Source organism: Hypanus sabinus, chromosome 4, assembly GCF_030144855.1.
Source record: "Hypanus sabinus isolate sHypSab1 chromosome 4, sHypSab1.hap1, whole genome shotgun sequence".
Classification (NCBI taxonomy): Eukaryota; Metazoa; Chordata; class Chondrichthyes; order Myliobatiformes; family Dasyatidae; genus Hypanus; species Hypanus sabinus.
In genome coordinates this window covers 55,001,295-55,020,529 of record NC_082709.1, presented here as the reverse complement: position 1 = coordinate 55,020,529, position 19,235 = coordinate 55,001,295, and the positions used below count along the sequence as shown (strand labels likewise).

Genomic DNA, 19,235 nt, shown 5'->3' with positions numbered 1-19,235 from the left:
TGTGATATTAAGGAAGGAACAAATACTGTATCAATCTTGTATTGTTTTATCAACAGTTTTCACCATATGTTAATGTGAAGAGTGAACAGTAAATGGTTAATCTTACTGCGATCTGGTTCTTATTAACTGTGGTTTATCTCGACGTTAAATTCGGCGTTCGTTACACGCGAAGGAGAACGTTACAGTGAAAAAGCGACATTATCAGGTGTTTCAAGTGCTGCAATGTCAGCTCGAACCAGCATCAAGTCGACGCCGCCCAGCGACAAGGGCGGTAAACCGACATCAAGTAAGTCCACCCAGGCAAGAGCCAAGGCAGAAGCCGCCAAGGTGCGACTGCGTTACGCCAGACAAGAAGCAGTTTTGAAAATGAAACTGGCCACCAGAGAAGCCGAAATCCAGAAAGAAAAGGCTGCCAGAGAAGCCGAAATCCAGAAAGAAAAGGCTGCCAGAGAAGCCGAAATCCAGAAAGAAAGGGCCGCCAGAGAAGCCGAAAGGGCCGCCAGAGAAGCCGAAATCCAGAAGGAAAAGGCCGCCAGACAAAGGAAAGCGGCCGCCCGAGAAGCCGAAACCCAGTTGGAAATGGCAAAAATATCGACAGAGTTGCAAGTGCTGCAGCTAGAAAGAGAAGAAGAAGCTGCCAGAGAAGCCGAAATCCAGAAAGAAAGGGCCGCCAGAGAAGCCAAAATCCAGAAAGAAAAGGCTGCCAGACAAAGGAAAGCGGCCGCCCGAGAAGCCGAAACCCAGTTGGAAATGGCAAAAATATCGACAGAGTTGCAAGTGCTGCAGCTAGAAAGAGAAGAAGAAGCTGCCATGGCGGAAGCAGAGTACATAGAAGAAGCTGAAGGGTCGCGTGATCTGACCGAAGCAAGATCTACTTTAGAAAGGACCAGACTGGAACGCACAAGCGACTATGTACAATCTCAAATAGACAGGCAGGCTCATCTCCCCTCTCCATACGTATTCGATAACTTCCCCAGCTACGAGGAACCTCAGAGAGTCACGATTGCATCACATCCATACGAGGAAGGAAATTTACCCTCACAGCTCCGTGATGAAGTCAAGAATGAAAGAACCGACAACGCTCCTTCACCCCCACAACAGGACGGCAGGGAGGGAGAGGTTCACTCCAGGACAACAATTGTCAGCTCGAACTGTACAGAAGTTTGCGGTCAAACTCAGTCAAGCCGTTCTTGTTCCAAGATCTGCCTCACTGAGGTGTACCCTAAAGAAGCACAACAAGACATTACCAAGCGTAAAGTAACCGACGAGACGCTAGGTCAGTCAGTTTTCATTCAAACCGAGCACGGAAACAAACTTGCACAATCAGCTCAAGATACCATTTCTTTAAAACCCAAAGACACCAAGGTCTTCAGAGATGAAGCAAATAATGGGGTTGCCCCATTGCCTTTCAGAGAACCACGCCAGCGCTCACCAGATAACAAAGAGCAGGCAGTCAAACGGTTCACGGCCTTACGGAAAACCCGGAAAAGGAAACCTGAGATGCAGCAACGCACCCGATTGGCCCACGAGGTACTGTGCACCCTAATGGCAGAGGTCACAGCCATTATAAACGCACAATCATTCCTACCTGTGTCTTCTGACCCAGAAAACCCCTTTATACTTTCGCCATCAACGCTCCTTACGCAGAAGGCAGGAGCACCTCCTCCACCAGGAGACTTCTCAGACAAGAATTTGTACACAAAGCAATGGAGACAAGTCCAGGCTCTGGCAAATCAGTTCTGGCCTCGCTGGAGACAAAAATATCTACCTTTGTTGCAACAGAGACAAAAGTGGACAGAACCCCACAGGAATCTTCAAGTTGGAGACTTAGTCCTGCTCAGGGACAAGCAAATCGCCCGCAACAGCTGGCCAACGGCCAGAATCACTGCTACATTCCCTAGCGGGGATGGACATGTCAGGAAGATCGAATTGAAGACTACCGACCAAGGCGATGTGAAAATTTACCAAGGGCCAGTTACAGAAGTTATTCTACTTCTACCCAATGACTGATTAAGAGACTAAGTTTTGTACTCTGCTCATTGTGACCTTATGAAGGTCAAGCGGGGAGTGTGCTGTCTTTACGACAGTTATTTAGTTTATAATATTTCCGCTTAGTAATTCATTCGATAGTATTTTCTAGTTAGAATTAGAAGTGTTTAAAGTATATTCATTGCATGTAAAATATATCGGCATGCGATGACGTCACATCCGGTTTCGCCGCGTCTTGTGGGAAAATACCGGTTTGAAATTAGCGCGAGGGTGGAGGCTCACCACGAGGCAGACCCGAGCAGAAGTTGTTTTGCAGGCATGAGAAATCACAGTGAGAGCAACGCTGTAAGTTAATAGATAATCGATATATTGAACTAAGATGTTAATGCCGATCCTGTTAGAAGTAACGACGGTAGATAATGTTTATGCTTTCGTTAGTTAAAGAGTCGCGGATAGTTTGCATGGAAGTGTATTTAAAGTAGTCAATGGAGCAGGTAAACTCTCCCTGTATACTGCACCTTAGTGTAATGTAGTTATAGTCACCTTTGCAAGTATTTACACTTGAAATGTGATATTAAGGAAGGAACAAATACTGTATCAATCTTGTATTGTTTTATCAACAGTTTTCACCATATGTTAATGTGAAGAGTGAACAGTAAATGGTTAATCTTACTGCGATCTGGTTCTTATTAACTGTGGTTTATCTCGACGTTAAATTCGGCGTTCGTTACATGCGAAGGAGAACGTTACAAAGCTATTGAAAGTTGTAAACTCAGTCAGCTCTATCATTGGCACTAGCTGCCACAGCATCCAGGATACCTTCAAGGAATGATGCCTTAAAAAGGCACCATCCATCATTAAGGACCCCCATCACCCAAGACATGCCCTCTTCTCATTGCTACAATTAAGGAGGTGGTACTGGACCCTTAAGGTACTTACCAACTGATTCAAGAATAGCCTCTTCCCCTCTGTCATCAGATTTATAAATGTTGAACCCCTGAACAGTACCTCACTACTTTTTTTTTTCTTTTATACTTACTGTAATTCATATTAAATGTGATTCTGAAACAGCTGAGCACCAGTGATTTCAGACCGAAGAACACAAGGATTCAAGCCTACAAGATTCTCTTTTTATCCACTTTGATGCAAGCATATTTCCATCGCTAGAAAACCAGGTTGCAATACTTCTCAATGAGTAAAACAGAGCAACAAGAGAGAAAGCTGTAACAGGAAAGTTTAGCAATTGTTATAATTATTCTTACCTGTTCTTCATCAGGAAGCTCTGTAGCTTCATACTGCAAAACATTAGATATCCCACTGAAAAACAAAGTTATTACTGTTAGACCTAGAATAGCCATGCTGCAGATATTCAGTGTTTTAGAGACTTTTTAAAATAAATAAGTCCATTCATAATCTATTAGCAGCTTCTGCAAATGAAGCATCTTCATGATAATACCAGGAACTGTCACATCCATAAATGTTAATTATTTCCAGAAAAGGCCCATTCCCTTGGCCTTCAACTTTTTTTCACTCCCCTTCAAACATTGACAGATTTTCTGTGATACCAGATCATCATCGTGTGCTGTGTCGTATTATGTGGGCGATCATGATCTATGATCATTATTGTTCTTGGTAAATTTTGTATAAGTAGCTTGCCATGGCTTTCTTTTGGAACGCGTCTTTCCAAACAGATGACCCCAGCTATAATCAATACTCTTCAGACATTGACTGTGGTCACATAACCAGAACTTGTGATATGCACCAGCTGCTCATACAACCATCCACTATCTGCTCTCATGACTTCATGTGACCCCAATTGGGGGCTAAGCAAGTGCTATACTTTGACCTGCAGGTTAGTGAAGGGAAGGAACACCTTGCACCTCTTTAGATAGAGATGCATCTCCACCCCACTACCCAAAACTGGAAATTACTACCGTGAAAATGCTAACAATGAAAAAACAAACAATGAAAGGTCACTTTTTTAAAATTGGTTGATACACAGCAGTTTAACGAATTTTCCAGCGAAGAGGTATATCCAGAGCAGGCACTGGGAACAGTGACTTCTAAGTGTCCAGTCCATACTCTAGCTCACTTCTGAAGCAGATGCTGAACTATCAGCAAAATTCTGAACAATGGGACAGTGGATTATTGGTGTTTTACTGCAGTTTTATTCTTTCACATTTAAGCTGGCTTATTATTGCCACTTACTAATGTGAACTTCAGTGAAAGTTCTCAATGGCGAGCATCCACAATGAATCAGGTACTAATTACTTGATTGCTGTGGGATAGAAGTGTGGTATGGGAATACCATATGGCAACAAATTCACGACAAGAGATTGGATACAGGATAAAAAGAACATTTGGAAAACTAAGTTTAAACAAAAAATGTATTTCATAAGGAAGCTGCTTTGGCAAAATGTGCAAATAAACATTGTTTAAACAGCAATGTATATGCGCAATCATTCAATATGTTAAGAATTATGAACACAAGAACCCATTTTTTTCGTAAAAGTCAGTCGTGGGATTTTATTTAAAACAGGCCTTCAAACAGAAATGCAAACTATCAGCACCACACAGAGTATAGGATCATCATTGGTGCCATTTTTAAAACCCTCGTCATTTTTTCCAGAACAAAGGCATCAGTGTCTGACTTGTTTGATTTTGTTACAGGAGCAGATTTCTGTGAAGTATTCCGCTTGACATTTAGCTTAAATGTCACAAAAACAAACAATGAAAGGTCATGTTAATAGGCTCTACATCTGGAAAGCTCAGCTTGCACATTCATTTCACAAAATGTGCAAGTATTTAAAATCACCGCCTATTAACACTGGCAAAATAGAAACAAATATGAAAGAATTAGAATACTAAATTCAAAATAAGTTTTGGGTGCAGTTACAATGGTGAAAAGTCAGGGAATTCACTGCTGTTGCATGAGTATCGAAAGCTACAGGTACAGGGCAGCACTTTAGCACAGCGGTTAGCACGGTATAGCCAACCCGGGTTCGATTCCTGCTGCTGACTGTAAGGAGTTTGTACGGTCTCCCTGTGACCACATGGGTTTCCTCTGGATGCTCTGGTTTTCTCCCATAGTCCAAAGACTGGTTGGTAGGTTAACTGGTAATTTATCCAATAATTAGGCGAGGATTAAATTGGGGATTGCTAAGCAGCAAGGCTCAAAGAGCCAAAGGACTTATTCTGTGCTGCATCTCAATAAATAAATTAATACAAAGCTGAGAGAACTGAACATTAGCTGCTCAAGAGAGGCCCTGGCGAGGAGTGAGAGTGGGATTTAGGTTCTTTACTTTGTACAGAAAGATCACACTTTAAATTCAAACATGTTCACCACACACTCGCAATTGGGAACACAGGATTGCTTTTTCCAGATGGAACACTGAGAAAGCTTTTGATATTAGAAACATAGAAACCTAAAAAGCCTACAGCACAATACAAGCCCTTTGGCCCACAAAGCTGTGTCAAACATGTCCTTACCTTAGAACTATCTAGGCTTACCCATAGCCCTCTATATTTCTAAGCTCCATGGATCTATCCAAAAATCTCTTCCTTTCTTTCTAAATCTTTTTATTATTATTAGTAATACGGACAGATTACAAATGATATATTGATAAAGAAATTACAAACATACAAATTCCATTACATATGAAAAAAAACATAAAACAATAGTTACAATATAAATGAGTTTACCAAGACATAAGCCATACAATATATGTTTGAACATGGTAAGTCTAAATATTTCATAATATATGATATAAAAAAACCCAGAAAAAATAAAGAAAAAAAACAAAAAATATATATAATGCAAAACTAGCTAATCTACTAATCTAACAACTAATAACTAATATAGAAGAAAAAGGAAGCAAAGAAAAAAAAGAGAGAAAAAAAAGGGGGCTGTTTATAATATCTCAAAAGAATAAATATTCATCAATGCCGTCACCTCCGGTCCTCTCAACATACATAAGCTAAAAGCTGGGAAATCAAATGAACTTGGAACAGGGTCATATTACATCATATGAAAATGTTGAATAAATGGTCTCCATAACTTTTCAAATTTAATAGAAGTCTCAAAAACACCACTTCTAATTTTTTCTAAATTTAAACATAACATAGTTTGAGAGAACCAATTAAATACAGTGGGAGGATTAATTTCCTTCCAATTCAGCAAAATAGATCTTCTAGCCATCATAGTTAAAAATGCAATCATTCGACGGGCAGAAAAAGATAAATGCAGTGAGTCTAACATTGGTAAACCAAAAATTGCAGTAATAGGATGAGGTTGTAAATCAATATTCAAAACCGCAGAAATAATATCAAAAATATCTTTCCAATATTTTTCCAAAAATGGACAAGACCAAAACATATGAGTTAAAGACGCAATTTCAGATTGACATCTATCACAGATAGGACTAATATGAGAGTAAAAATGAGCTAATTTATCCTTGGACATATGAGCCCTATGTACGACCTTAAATTGTATTAATGAATGTTTGGCACATATCGATGATGTATTAACTAATTGAAGAATTCTATCCCAATTCTCACTAGAAATAATAAGGCTAAGCTCTCTTTCCCAATCCCTTTTGGTCTTATAAAGGGGCTCTAAATGTATCTTCATAATTATATTATAAAGTTTTGAAATAAGCCCTTTTTGAAAAGGGTCTAATTCAAATAAACTCTCCAAGATATCTGAAGGCACAAAATTTGAAAACGTAGAGAGTACAGAACTTAAAAAATGTCTAATCTGTAAATATCTAAAAAAATGAAATCTAGGCAAGTTATATTTGTTGGATAATTGCTCAAAAGACATAAAACAATTGTCCAAAAATAAATCAGAAAATCTTAGTAATCCCTTAGTTTTCCAAACCGAATAAGCTTGATCTATAATGGAAGGATGGAAAAAACAATTAGATACAATAGGACTATTTAAAACGAATTGAGTCAACCCAAAAAATCTCCGAAATTGAAACCATATACATAAAGTATGTTTAACTATCGGGTTGTCAATTCGTTTCAGCAATTTAGAAAGAGCAAAAGGGAGAGAAGTCCCTAAAATAGAACCCAAAGCATAAGCTGATACAGATTTAATTTCTAAACTCACCCAACGAGGGCTGAAAGATCCACCCCCATCTTTCAACCAGCATAACAAGTATCTAATATTAACTGCCCAATAATAAAATCTGAAATTAGGTAATGCTAACCCGCCTTCCATTTTTGTCTTCTGTAAATATATTTTACCTAACCTGGGATTTTTATTCTGCCATATATATGAAGAAATTTTTGAATCAACATTAGTAAAAAAAGATTTCGGAATAAAAATTGGTATCGCTTGAAAAATATATAAAAACTTAGGTAAAATAACCATCTTAATAGCATTAATCCTACCTATTAGGGATAAAGATAATGGTGACCACTTAGTAAACAAACCTTTAATCGGATCAATTAAGGGTAAAAAATTAAATCTAAATAAATCTTTATGGTTTTTTGTGATTTAGATCCCTAAATAAATAAAAGAATCATTAACTAATTTAAAAGGTAAGTTTCCATAAATTGGGACCTGTTTATTCAAAGGAAACAATTCACTTTTATTAAGATTTAATTTATACCCAGAAAACTCACTAAATTGAGCCAGTAATGATAAAACTGCTGGGATGGATTTCTCCGGGTTAGAAATAAATAGTAATAAATCATCAGCATACAAAGATAACTTATGAATGTCTGTCCCACGATTAATACCCAAAATTGTCTGATGGCAATTGCCAAAGGTTCTAAGGCAATGTTAAATAGTAATGGACTAAGAGGACATCCTTGTCTAGCGCCCCGAAATAGGCGAGAAAAGGGAGATCTTTGATTATTGGTAAACACTGAGGCTACTGGAGTATGATAAATCAATTTAATCCATGATATAAATATCGGACTAAAATTAAACTTCTCCAAATCATTAAATAAGTAAGGCCATTCAACTCTATCAAATGCTTTCTCCGCATCTAATGAAATCACGCATTCTGAAGTGTCATGTGAGGGAGTATAAACAATATTCAACAATCTCCTAATGTTAAAAAAAGAATAGCGATTTTTAATAAAACCGGTTTGATCTTCTGAAATAATTTTGGGTAATACCTTCTCCAATCTAGATGCCAGTAACTTGGAAAAAATCTTGGAGTCTACATTCAATAAAGATATTGGTCTATAGGAAGCACAGTTAGTAGGGTCTTTTATCTTTCTTCAATATTAGAGAAATGGAAGCTCTATAAAAAGATTGTGGCAAATTCCCCAATCTAATAGCTTCCTCAAAAACCTTACATAACCAAGGGGAAAGAGTAGCGGAAATTTTTTTTAAAAATTCAACTGTATAACCATCTGGACCCGGTGCTTTCTCAGAATTCATTGAGGAAATAGCCCCTTTAATTTCTACATCCGTAATAGGAGTATCCAATATTGAAAGATCATCAGATGATAAACTTGGAAAATTTAATTTCCCAAGAAAATCAGACATGGTATTATGATCTTGAGGAAATTCAGATTGATACAGGGAGGTATAGAAGTCTTGAAATGCCTTATTTATCTCATCATGATTAACTGTCAAATTCCCATTCTGCTGACAAATCTTAGTGATTTGACGTTTAACCAAAGTATTCTTCAATTGACTAGCTAACAGTTTACCAGATTTATCACTATGTATATAAAAATCAGATCTAGTTTTCATTAATTGATTTTCAATCGAGGATGTAAGTAATAAACTATGTTCCATTTGAAGTTCAACCCTTTGTTTGTAAAGCTCCTTACTAGGAGCAATCGAATAATTCTTATCAATCTCTTTAATTTTATCAACCAATAAAAGAGTTTCCGTCTCAGTACGTTTCCTCAAACCAACAGAATAAGAAATAATCTGTCCACGTATATACGCTTTAAAAGTGTCCCAAAGTGTTCCGCAGGAGATATCATCTGTAGAATTAGTTGAAAAGAAGTCGATCTGCTCCTCCATAAATTTTATAAAGTCTGAGTCTTGCAATAAGGTAGAGTCAAATCGCCATTGTCTGGCATTAGAAGCTGTATCCGTAAATTTCATAGAAAGTAATAATGGGGCATGATCAGAGATAGCTATAATATCATAATTACAACCGATTACCGATGGAATAAAACAAGAGTCAATAAAAAAATAATCAATTCTCAAATAAGAATAAGAATAAGAATGGACTCAGCGGGAGACGCTGGAGTGAGTACTGTTTTGGATTCGCTCCATAACCTTTACTTTTTTTTAACCTTTGATCACCCTTATTCAGCTTATTTTTACCTATACCGAAAGTTTCTTTGTTATTTTTTTTTAAACTTACTGCCAAGAGTTTGTTGTGAACTTTTGAAGATATGCAAACAGAAATGTCTCTCAGGTCTAAGGGATGAGAACCCGGACGCAATCCGAACGGTAACAGAAAGAAGCAGGCTTATGTGAAATTTTTAATGATGCGTTTGCTAAGAAGAGATTACCTCAATCTTTTTATGAAGCTAATATTTCTCTAATTCTTAAAAAAGATAAAGATCCTACTTTATGTACATCTTATCGCCCTATATCACTATTAAATGTAGATTCTAAGATTCTTACAAAAATTTTAGCTATTAGATTAGAAAAAGTACTATCTCAGATTATTTCAGAAGATCAAACTGGTTTTATGAGGAATCGGTATTCCTTTTTTAATGTTAGAAAATTGATTAATATAATTCATACTTCACCACCCACAATCCCAGAAAGTGTTATCTCATTAGATGCTGAAAAAGCTTTTGATAGAGTTGAATGGATATATTTATTTAATACATTGAGAAATTTTAATTTTAGTCCTAACTTTATATCATGGATTAAATTAATATATCATAAACCTGTTGCTTCTGTTTTCACAAATAACTATAGATCCTCTTTTTTTCAATTATCTCGTGGTACGGGACAAGGCTGTCCCTTAAGTCCTTTATTATTTAATATTGCATTAGAACCTTTAGCTATTGCTATTCGTGAATCTCCTAATATTTTTGGTATTACCCGTAATGAGAAGTTAAACAAATTATCACTTTATGCTGATGATTTGCTGTTATATATTTCTGACCCTGATAGGTCTATTCCTGTTATTTTATCCTTGTTGGTTCAATTTGGTACTTTTTCTGGTTATAAACTAAATTTAGATAAGAGTGAATTATTTCCTTTAAATGCACAAACTTTATTGAGTGATAGGATACCATTTAAAGTTGTTACTGATAACTTTACCTATTTAGGTATAAAAATTACCAAGAAATATAAAGATTTATTTAGACTGAATTTTTTACCTATGCTTCATCAAATTCATCAACTTACTACAAGATGGTCTCCTTTGTTTTTATCATTAATTGGTCGGATTAATGCTATTAAAATGATGATTTTACCGAAATTTTTATACTTATTTCAAGCCCTACCAGTTTTTATTCCTAAATCTGTTTTTGATAACATTGATTCAAAAATTTCCTCATTTGTGTGGCAAAATAAAAACCCTAGGTTAAGTAAAAAGCAATTACAAAAATCAAAAAAAGATGGTGGTTTAGCTTTACCCAATTTTAGATATTATTATTGGGCAAATAATATTCGTAATTTATTGTATTGGAAACTAGATTTGGATTCACCACTGTGCCCACAGTGGGTAAATTTGGAATGTAATGAGGTAAAGGGATATTCTCTATTCTCTGTTCTTGGTTCTTGTTTTCCTGCGGATTTAGTTAAATTTAATAAACAAATATCTAATCCTGTTATTAAACATACATTACAAATTTGGTTTCAATTTCGTAAGTTTTTTACTTTGAAAAACTTTGTTCTTGATAGCCCTATCTTACTTAATTTCTTTTTCAAACCCTCTTGGACAGATCAAGCTTTTAACATATGGAAAAGGAAAGGTATAAAATGTTTTCGTGATCTCTTTTTTGAAGATATTTTGATGTCATTTGATCAACTTTCCAACAAATTTGAATTACCTAAATCTAATTTTTTCAGATATTTACAAATTAGAAATTTCTTACATAAAGTTTTACCATCTTTTCCTAATTCAACTTTGGTGGACATTACAGATTTGATTTTTACCTTAAATCCTTGTCAGAAGGGATTAGTAGCTTTTATTTATAATATGATTATGAAGATACAACCAGAAATATCAGTTAGAATTAAACAAGAATGGGAAAAAGAACTTCGATATAACATATCAACAGATAAATGGGAAAAAATTTTGCAAATGGTTAATTCTTCTTCTATATGTGCTAAACATGCTTTAATACAATTTAAAATTGTACATAGAGCTCATATGTCTAAAGATAAACTTGCTCGATTCTATTCTCATATTAACCCTCAATGTGACAGATGTCATTCAGAAGTGGCCTCATTGACCCATATGTTCTGGTCATGTCCCACTTTACATAATTACTGGAAGGACATATTTACTACTATTTCCTCAATTTGGAATATAGATTTACAACCTCATTTTATTACTGCAATTTTTGGCATACCAAATGAAGATGGTAATCAGTTTTCCCCTTCAATCAGACGAATGATTGCTTTTGTAACATTAATGGCCAGAAGGTCTATATTACAAAATTGGAAAGAAGTAAATCCTCCTACCACATTTCAATGGCTTTCTCAAACTATTTCTTATCTGAGTTTGGAAAAAATTAGAAAAAATTATTTTTGACTCATCAATTAAATTTGAAGAAACTTGGACACCGTTTATTCGACATTTTCATATGAATTAATTTGGCCTTTTCCAGACCTTCTTTCTGCTTATTCATGTTCAGGTATGGAGTTCCGGAGTTCTTTGACACTATCATATACTTGTAAACTGTTATTATTGCCCATGTTAGTTTAGTTTAGTGTTTTATTTTTCTTAATATATACTTTTTTTCACATATTTTCAAATTTTTTTTCTTTTTTAATGGTTATTTTTGTTTTTTTTTCATATAATCATATGGACTTGATTGATTAAGGTATTTTCTTCTGTTGATGTTTAGTAGGATATTGTTATCTTATTATCAACGTGATTTCAAGTCTATTGTATTCATAATTTACTTATTATTATGTTATTTTTTTTTGTGTATATATGAAAATCAATAAAAAGATTGAAAAAGAAAGAAAGAAAAGAAGCAGGCTCCGCCACAACAAACTCAATTAACTTATGAATTGTTTATGGAGGCTTTGGACAAAAAATTTGATCAACTACAACAATTTTTTAAAGAAGATATAAAGGCTTTTCAAGAGTACATGGTTAAGACGGATTCAGTAATTAACCAGCAACAAGCTCTTATCGCGTCTCTGCAAGAAGATGCTCGGAAGCGAGATTTGACTATTGAAAAACTGCAACAGGATTTAATTACGACCATTAAGCTGATGGAAGCCCTTAAAACTAAGAATGACGATTTTGAGAATCGGTCTAGAAGACAGAACCTACGTATACTGGGTCTTCCAGACGGCATAGAAAAAGATGACCCTTCGAAATATTTTGCTCAACTTTTAAAAGAAGCATTTCCGACGATTTTCCTGAATAACCCTCCTTTATTGGATCGGGCACATAGAATTCGGCGTCGATCACCGAGTGTTACAGACAAACCTTTGGTTGTATTTGTCTGGTTCCATTACGTACACGACAAAGAACAACTTGTACGTGCAGCTCGTCGGGCAGGAATGGTTAAATTCAAAGATTACTGCTTCCGTCTGGTTGAAGACTTTAGCCCTGACCTTTTAAAAAAAAAGGCTTCTTTTTAAACCGTTGATGGCTGAACGTTATGAGAAAAATCTGAAACCTGCGCTCCTATACCCTGCGAAGCTTCGGATCTCTCCGTCGAATGCTCCACGACAAGTTTTTCTTTCAACTTCAGAAGCGAGAAATTATCTGGAGAAGAACTTCCCTACTGCTACAGACACCAGTTTCTAATAAATGAACGATTCTGATCGTGTAAGGTGGTTCTCGATTTCTTAAACCAGAATTAACCTCTGGTTATTGGTGTAGGTTCATCCTATACTTTATACTTAAGTTAAAGTGTGTTTTTGTTATATCAATTGTTTTGCCTTATACACTTTAACCATTATACTACATTCTTGTCCATTAACTTTGTTCCTTCGAAGGTATATTTTTAATTCTTTGAAGGTGAATTTTTTTTGATTAAGATGGTGGTTTTTTGGAAAAGATTTTTGGTTTTGCTTAAGATGGTGTTATTTTTTTCTTTCTTTCGTCTTCTTCCTACAATGCATCGCTTATCATAGCTTAAATATTTTTTGTTTTGTCTGGGCTAGAGCCCGATTTATAATTTATTTTTTATTTTTTTTTAGTGACTATATTCTTTTTTTACAACTAAATATACTTAGAAATATGGTTTTTATTATAGCGATTTTAATTTTTTAAAGTTGGGGTGATTCTTTGATATATATATCCTTTATATATGGAGTGTTCTTCCGCTGACATGGGGGTAGAATTAGTCTTATTCCTTCCTTTTTTAAGTCATATTTTGGCTTTTTCTCTTTTTCTTGGGGGGTGGGGGGATGGTCTGTTTCCTTATTCTATTTTTTTTGCATCAGTTTGAGTTCGTTTTTTTATTTGGGCTGTTTTTGAACTTCAAATATGTCTGTGTTGTCGTCATTTCCAGGTCTTTCCTTTACCTTTGTTCCTCTTCCGGGTGCATGAGTTTACAAGTTGGTTAACCCTTTCTATACTAAAGGGTTGATTTTAGAATTATGGCTCAGACCATTAATTTTGTGTCTTGGAATACTAATGTTTTAAATCATCCAATTAAATTAAATTAAGATTTTCAAAGTATTCCAAAGACTTAATGCTCATATCATTTTTGTACAAGAAACTCATGTGAGGAAGGTGGACAAATTTCGTTTTTTTAGATTTTGGCGGGGTCAACAGTATCACGCAAATTCGAACACTAAAGTCAAAGGAGTTTCAATTTTTATTGACTCCTCTATTCCATTTGTTCAACATGATATTTTTTCGGATCCGAATGGTAGATTTTTGTTAATTATGGGTTTACTTTGTAATAAAAAGGTTGCTTTGGTTAATGTTTACGCTCCAAATGTGGATTGTCCTCACTTTTTTAAGTCCTTATTTACCTCTTTACCCAATCTAAATGAATATAAGTTAATAATGGGTGGTGACTTTAATTGCTGTTTAAATCCTTTGATGGATAAATCTTTATCTATTCAGACTTTACCCAATAAGTCAGCCACTTGTATTAACTCCTTTTTGACTGATAATGGAGTTTTTGATATTTGGAGATTTCGGCATCCTAACGACAAAGAGTTTTCTTTTTTCTCACATGTTTATCATTCTTATTCAAAAATCTCTTAAAAGACCCTACGGTATCCACCTCCACCACCGCCACCGACAGCCCATTCCATGTACTCATCACTCTCTGCGTAAAAAACTTATCCCTGACATCTCCTCTGTACCTACTGCCAAGCACCTTAAAACTGTGCCCTCTTATGCTAGCCATTTCAGCCCTGGGAAAAAGCCTCTGACTATCCACAAGATCAATGCCCCTCATTATCTTGTACACTTCTATCAGGTCACCTCTCATCCTCAGTCACTAAGGAGAAAAGGCCAAATTCACTCAACCTATTCTCAGAAGGCATGCTCCCCAATCCAGGCAACATTCTTGAAAATCTCCTCTGCACCCTTTCTACGGTTTCCACATCCTTCCTGTAGTGAGGTGACCAGAATTCAGCACGTTCTCCAAGTGGGGTCTGACCAGGGTCCTATATAGCTGTAACATTACCTCTCGGCTCTTGAACTCAATCCCATGATTGATGAAGGCCAATATACCGTATGGCTTCTTAACCACAGAGTCAACCTGTGTAGCAGCTTTGAGTGTCCTATGGACTCGGACTCCAAGATCCCTCTGATCCTCCACACAGCCAAGAGTTTTGCCATTAATGCTATATTCTGCCATCATATTTGACCTACCAAAATGAACCCCCTCACACTTATCTGGGTTGAACTCCACCTGTCACTACTTAGCCCAGTTTTGCATTGTATCAATGTCCCATTGTAACTTCTGACAGCCCTCCACACTATCCACAACACCCCCAACCTTTATGTCATCAGCAAATTTACTAACCCATCCCTCCACTTCCTCATCCAGGTCTTTTATAAAAATCACAAAGAGTAGGGGTCCCAGAACAGATCAGATATTGTACAGTAGATCATGATTGTCACAATACTGAGTTTTGGATTAAGTAGAATACTTAATTGACTGAAAAGTTGAAAGCAAATGGAGATTACAGGTTTCCCCCGCTATCCTAAGGCAGAGCGTTCCTATGGAACCATTTCTAAGTCGAAATGTCGTAAAGCGAAGAAGCAATTACCATTAATTTATATGCAAAAAATTTTTAAACGTTCCCAGACCCAAAAAAATAACCTACCAAATCATACCAAATAACACATAAAACCTAAAATAACACAGACTTATAGTAAAAACAGGAATTATATGGTAAGTATACAGCCTGTATAAAGTAGAAATATTGTATGTATGGTATTGTTTCACTTATCAGGATTGGGAGACCGTGAGCCAAAATCGATTTGGAGAAAAAAAAATTGGCAAGTACATGCATGCGAACGTACATGCCTGCGCACATACACGCATGCACACACAACTGCCCGCACAAGGCTTCACGGTCATGGTAGTCTTTCTCAGAGTAAACACACGTATAAAGCAGGTGCCTTAGCGAAAGCAGGTACTAATGTAGGCCTTTCGTAATGACGAGCTGTCGTAAAGTGAACGATCGAAAAACGGGGGCCACCTGTATTGCTCAGGTTTAAAAACATTGAGAACCGACATTCCACAACCATTAAGTACGATTTACATGTACTGCTTGGATTCAAATTTACTTCTAATACTGGAAGCTTGTCAGTAACATCAAATTTTGAGTCTTGCAAGGATTGATGGGTAATACAGAGGTGTGCAATATTAATAAGCTTGCAAAATTATTTTAAATTAAATAATTTCAGTGTAAAGTAATAAGTGGATGCTACAATGTCAGAATGTGTAGCCAAAAAGGTTAAAGGGATACAGAGATCAAATAAACAAATCACAAAAGAGACTGTTTAAACACATAAAAGCATTAGGGTTTGATTTCAAAAACAGAGAAATTATCTAAGTTTGCAGAGAACAAATAGAGTACAGTGTGTTGTCCTGCTCACCTCCCTACAGGAAAGGTAACAACAGCACTGAAAGAAGTACAGTGAAAATTTACAAGGATGTTGCTGAGACTTGAGGCTATAGGGAAAGCTTAAATAGATTAGCATGTTATTCCTGGATCATAGAACGACGGGAGATTTGATAGGAGTATACAAAATTATGAAGGGTATAGATAAGATAAATGCTGCAGGCCTTTTCCACTGAGATTGGATGAGAGTAACAGTAGAGGTCACTGGGTTAAAGGTGAAAGGTGAAATATGTAAGGGGTAACCTGAGGAGGAGCTTCTTTACTCAGCGCGGTGTGACTTTGGAAACAGCTGCCAGCAGAAGTGGTGGATGCGGCTTCGATTACAATGTTTTAAAAAAGTTAGGGTGGGAGGGCTATAGTCCAGGTGTGGGTCGATGGGTCTAAGCAAAATAACCCTTTGGCATGGACTAGTTGGGCCAAAGGGCCTGTTTCTGTGCTGTAGTGATCAATCCCTCTATGACTCCAACATTCATGAAGTCATTCCGAGAATACTGTGGACAGTCACTTGGTCTTTATATTATACATAGATGCAAAAGTAATTTACTTGAATACTCAACTGAGAACTTATGACTATCAGAAAAGATTAAATAGGTTGACACAACTTTTATGGAAAGGAGATTATTACAACATCTTCAAAATTATGAAAGACAAATGGACAAATAAAGGAAAAGTTCAGAACTGTAGGAATACTTCATTGGGAATATCAGGAGAAAAAAGGGACATCATGATGAGTTAGATGGAGAGGGATGGAAGAGAGATATTTGGAACCTAAACAGCAGCATGTGCCATTCAACCCAGCAATCCTATTAATGCTCTAAAGTGTAAAGTCTGTTGTGCTGTGACACCAGATTGGTTGAAAAGCCATAAACTCTTTGCATTGAAACCCAAAAATCAATATAGGGTTTGCAGTACACTTACCGAATCTCTGGAATGAAGGACTTTTTGTAGGCTTCTTCGATGCTTTGCAGATAAGCTGTAGAGATATTCTGTTCATATTTCTGCATAGGAAAAGACAGTTCACTGTGATGCAAATGAAGGTTACAACTACAAGGAAAATCTCTTAAACTAGAATTTGCAAAGTTCACTGAAATCAAGTATCTCCAGGAAACAAATTTGGTCCACGATCAATTGACCTTCAAGAACCAGCAAAGAAATAAAGCATTGCTACTCTTAAAGTAATACTTGGTGAATGGTGAATACTGATCAGGACATCAGAATACTTCAGTACAAACTGTTCTACAGAAGACATTGCATCTACCCAAAAAGAATAGCTTGCAATATGTTATCCAGCAATTGACTAAATGAAGTAAAAATTGCAGTATCTCAAACACTGAAGCAGATTTCACACCAAAATTAGACACAAGTCTTGGAGTTAGGAATCAAGTTAGGGCGAGTCTTGTTCAATTTTATTCCCATTCCTGCTTACATGCCTTGGCATTGTCCAGCTCATTACAACAGGGCATTGAGGTAGTACAAGGTAAAATAGCAACAGAGGGCAGAATAAGGTGTTACAGTTGCACAGCAAAGTGCAGTACAGGTAGACAGTAATGTGCAAGATCATAACAAAGTAGACTGTGAGATCAAGAATCCATCTTATCATAGGGAACTGCCCAATAATCTTATAACAGTGGGGTGGTGCGGGGGTGAGAAGTGGGAATGTTGGGCATAAGTGAAATCTTTGATTATGCTGGGCTTCTTTACTGAAGCAGCAGGAAATGTAGACAGAGCCCAAGGACGGGTTTAATTCTGTGATGTGCTAGACTCTGCATTTTTTTTGTGGTCAAAGGCAGAATAGTTGTCATATCAAGCAGGGATGCATCCAGATAGGATGCATTCTATGGTGTATCTCTGAAAACTGGTGATGGTCAGAGGGTCAGTGGCAAATTTCTTTAGCCTCTTGAGGAAGAAGAGGCAATGGTCAGCTTTCTTAACCATGGTGTCAACATGACTAAGTTGACAACATGACCAATGCCAAATTTAAACTACATCCCTGCTTTAAGAAGACCACTATAATCGCAGTACCCAAAACAAGGTCATATGCTTGGGACCAATATCTTTGTGGGCAGGTTGCGAGAGCTGTCCAGGATGATTTAAACTCATTTGACAGGGGGATGGAGACTAGGGTGATAGAGCTGAGGATAAGGTAGTTGGTTTACACACAGAGGCAGTGTGTAGTGACAGTGCTAGCAAGGAGAGGTTGATGATAGGACAAAATTGCAGTAAATGGGTTGAGTTGCAATGGAAAAGACCGGCAAAATTGAAAAGGGAAAATAAAGGACTGAAGGTGTTATATTTTTATTGCATGCAGTATACAGCACAAGGTAGATTAACTTGAAGCAGTTACAAATTGGTATGTATGAAATCGTGGGCATCACTGAATTGTGGCTGAAAGAAGATTACAGCTGGGAGCTTAATATCCAAGGATACACATTGAATGAAAAGGACAGGCAGGTAGGTGGAGAGGGAGGATGGCTCTGTTGGTAAAAGGTGAAATCAAATCATTAAAAGAGATGACATAAGACCAGAAGGTGTAGAACTGTTGTGGGTAGAGGCAAGAAACTGCAAGAGTAAAAAGAACCTTATTGGAGTTATATACAGGTTTTTGAACAGTGGCAAGTATGTGGGATATGAATAACAACACAAAATAGAAAAGGCATGTAATAGGGGTGATATTGCAATACAGTCAGCCCTCCTTATCCGCGAGTTCCACATGCCCACGGATCGCAAAAACCCTGAAGTGCTCTTCCAGCACTTGGTGTTCGAGCATATATAGACTTTTTTTCCTTGTCATTATTCCCTAAACAATGCAATATAACAACTAGTTTATGTAGCATTTACATTGTATTAGGTATTATAAGTAATCTAGAGATGATTTAAAGTATAAGGGAGGATGTGCGTAGGTTACCGTGGATCAGGATTGAAAAAAAATCGGAAGTTCTCTTACTATGTAAGTCGGAACAGGTACATCTGGTATTATTTAGTGTCAGTTAGTCAACCGTTTGTCTTAGTATAT

General features: G+C 36.6%; 1 protein-coding gene across 1 annotated transcript in view; it reads right to left on the bottom strand.

Moving 5' to 3' along the window:
- The window catches only part of ndufa10 (NADH:ubiquinone oxidoreductase subunit A10), a 90,611-nt gene that overhangs the window by 35,201 nt on the left and 36,175 nt on the right, over positions 1-19,235 (bottom strand). Inside the window, exons 6-7 of the mRNA XM_059967104.1 lie at positions 17,141-17,220; positions 3,252-3,306 (exon numbers count right to left, since the gene is read on the bottom strand). Coding sequence (XP_059823087.1) covers positions 3,252-3,306; positions 17,141-17,220 — 135 coding nt within the window. The remainder of the gene's footprint in view (positions 1-3,251; positions 3,307-17,140; positions 17,221-19,235) is intronic.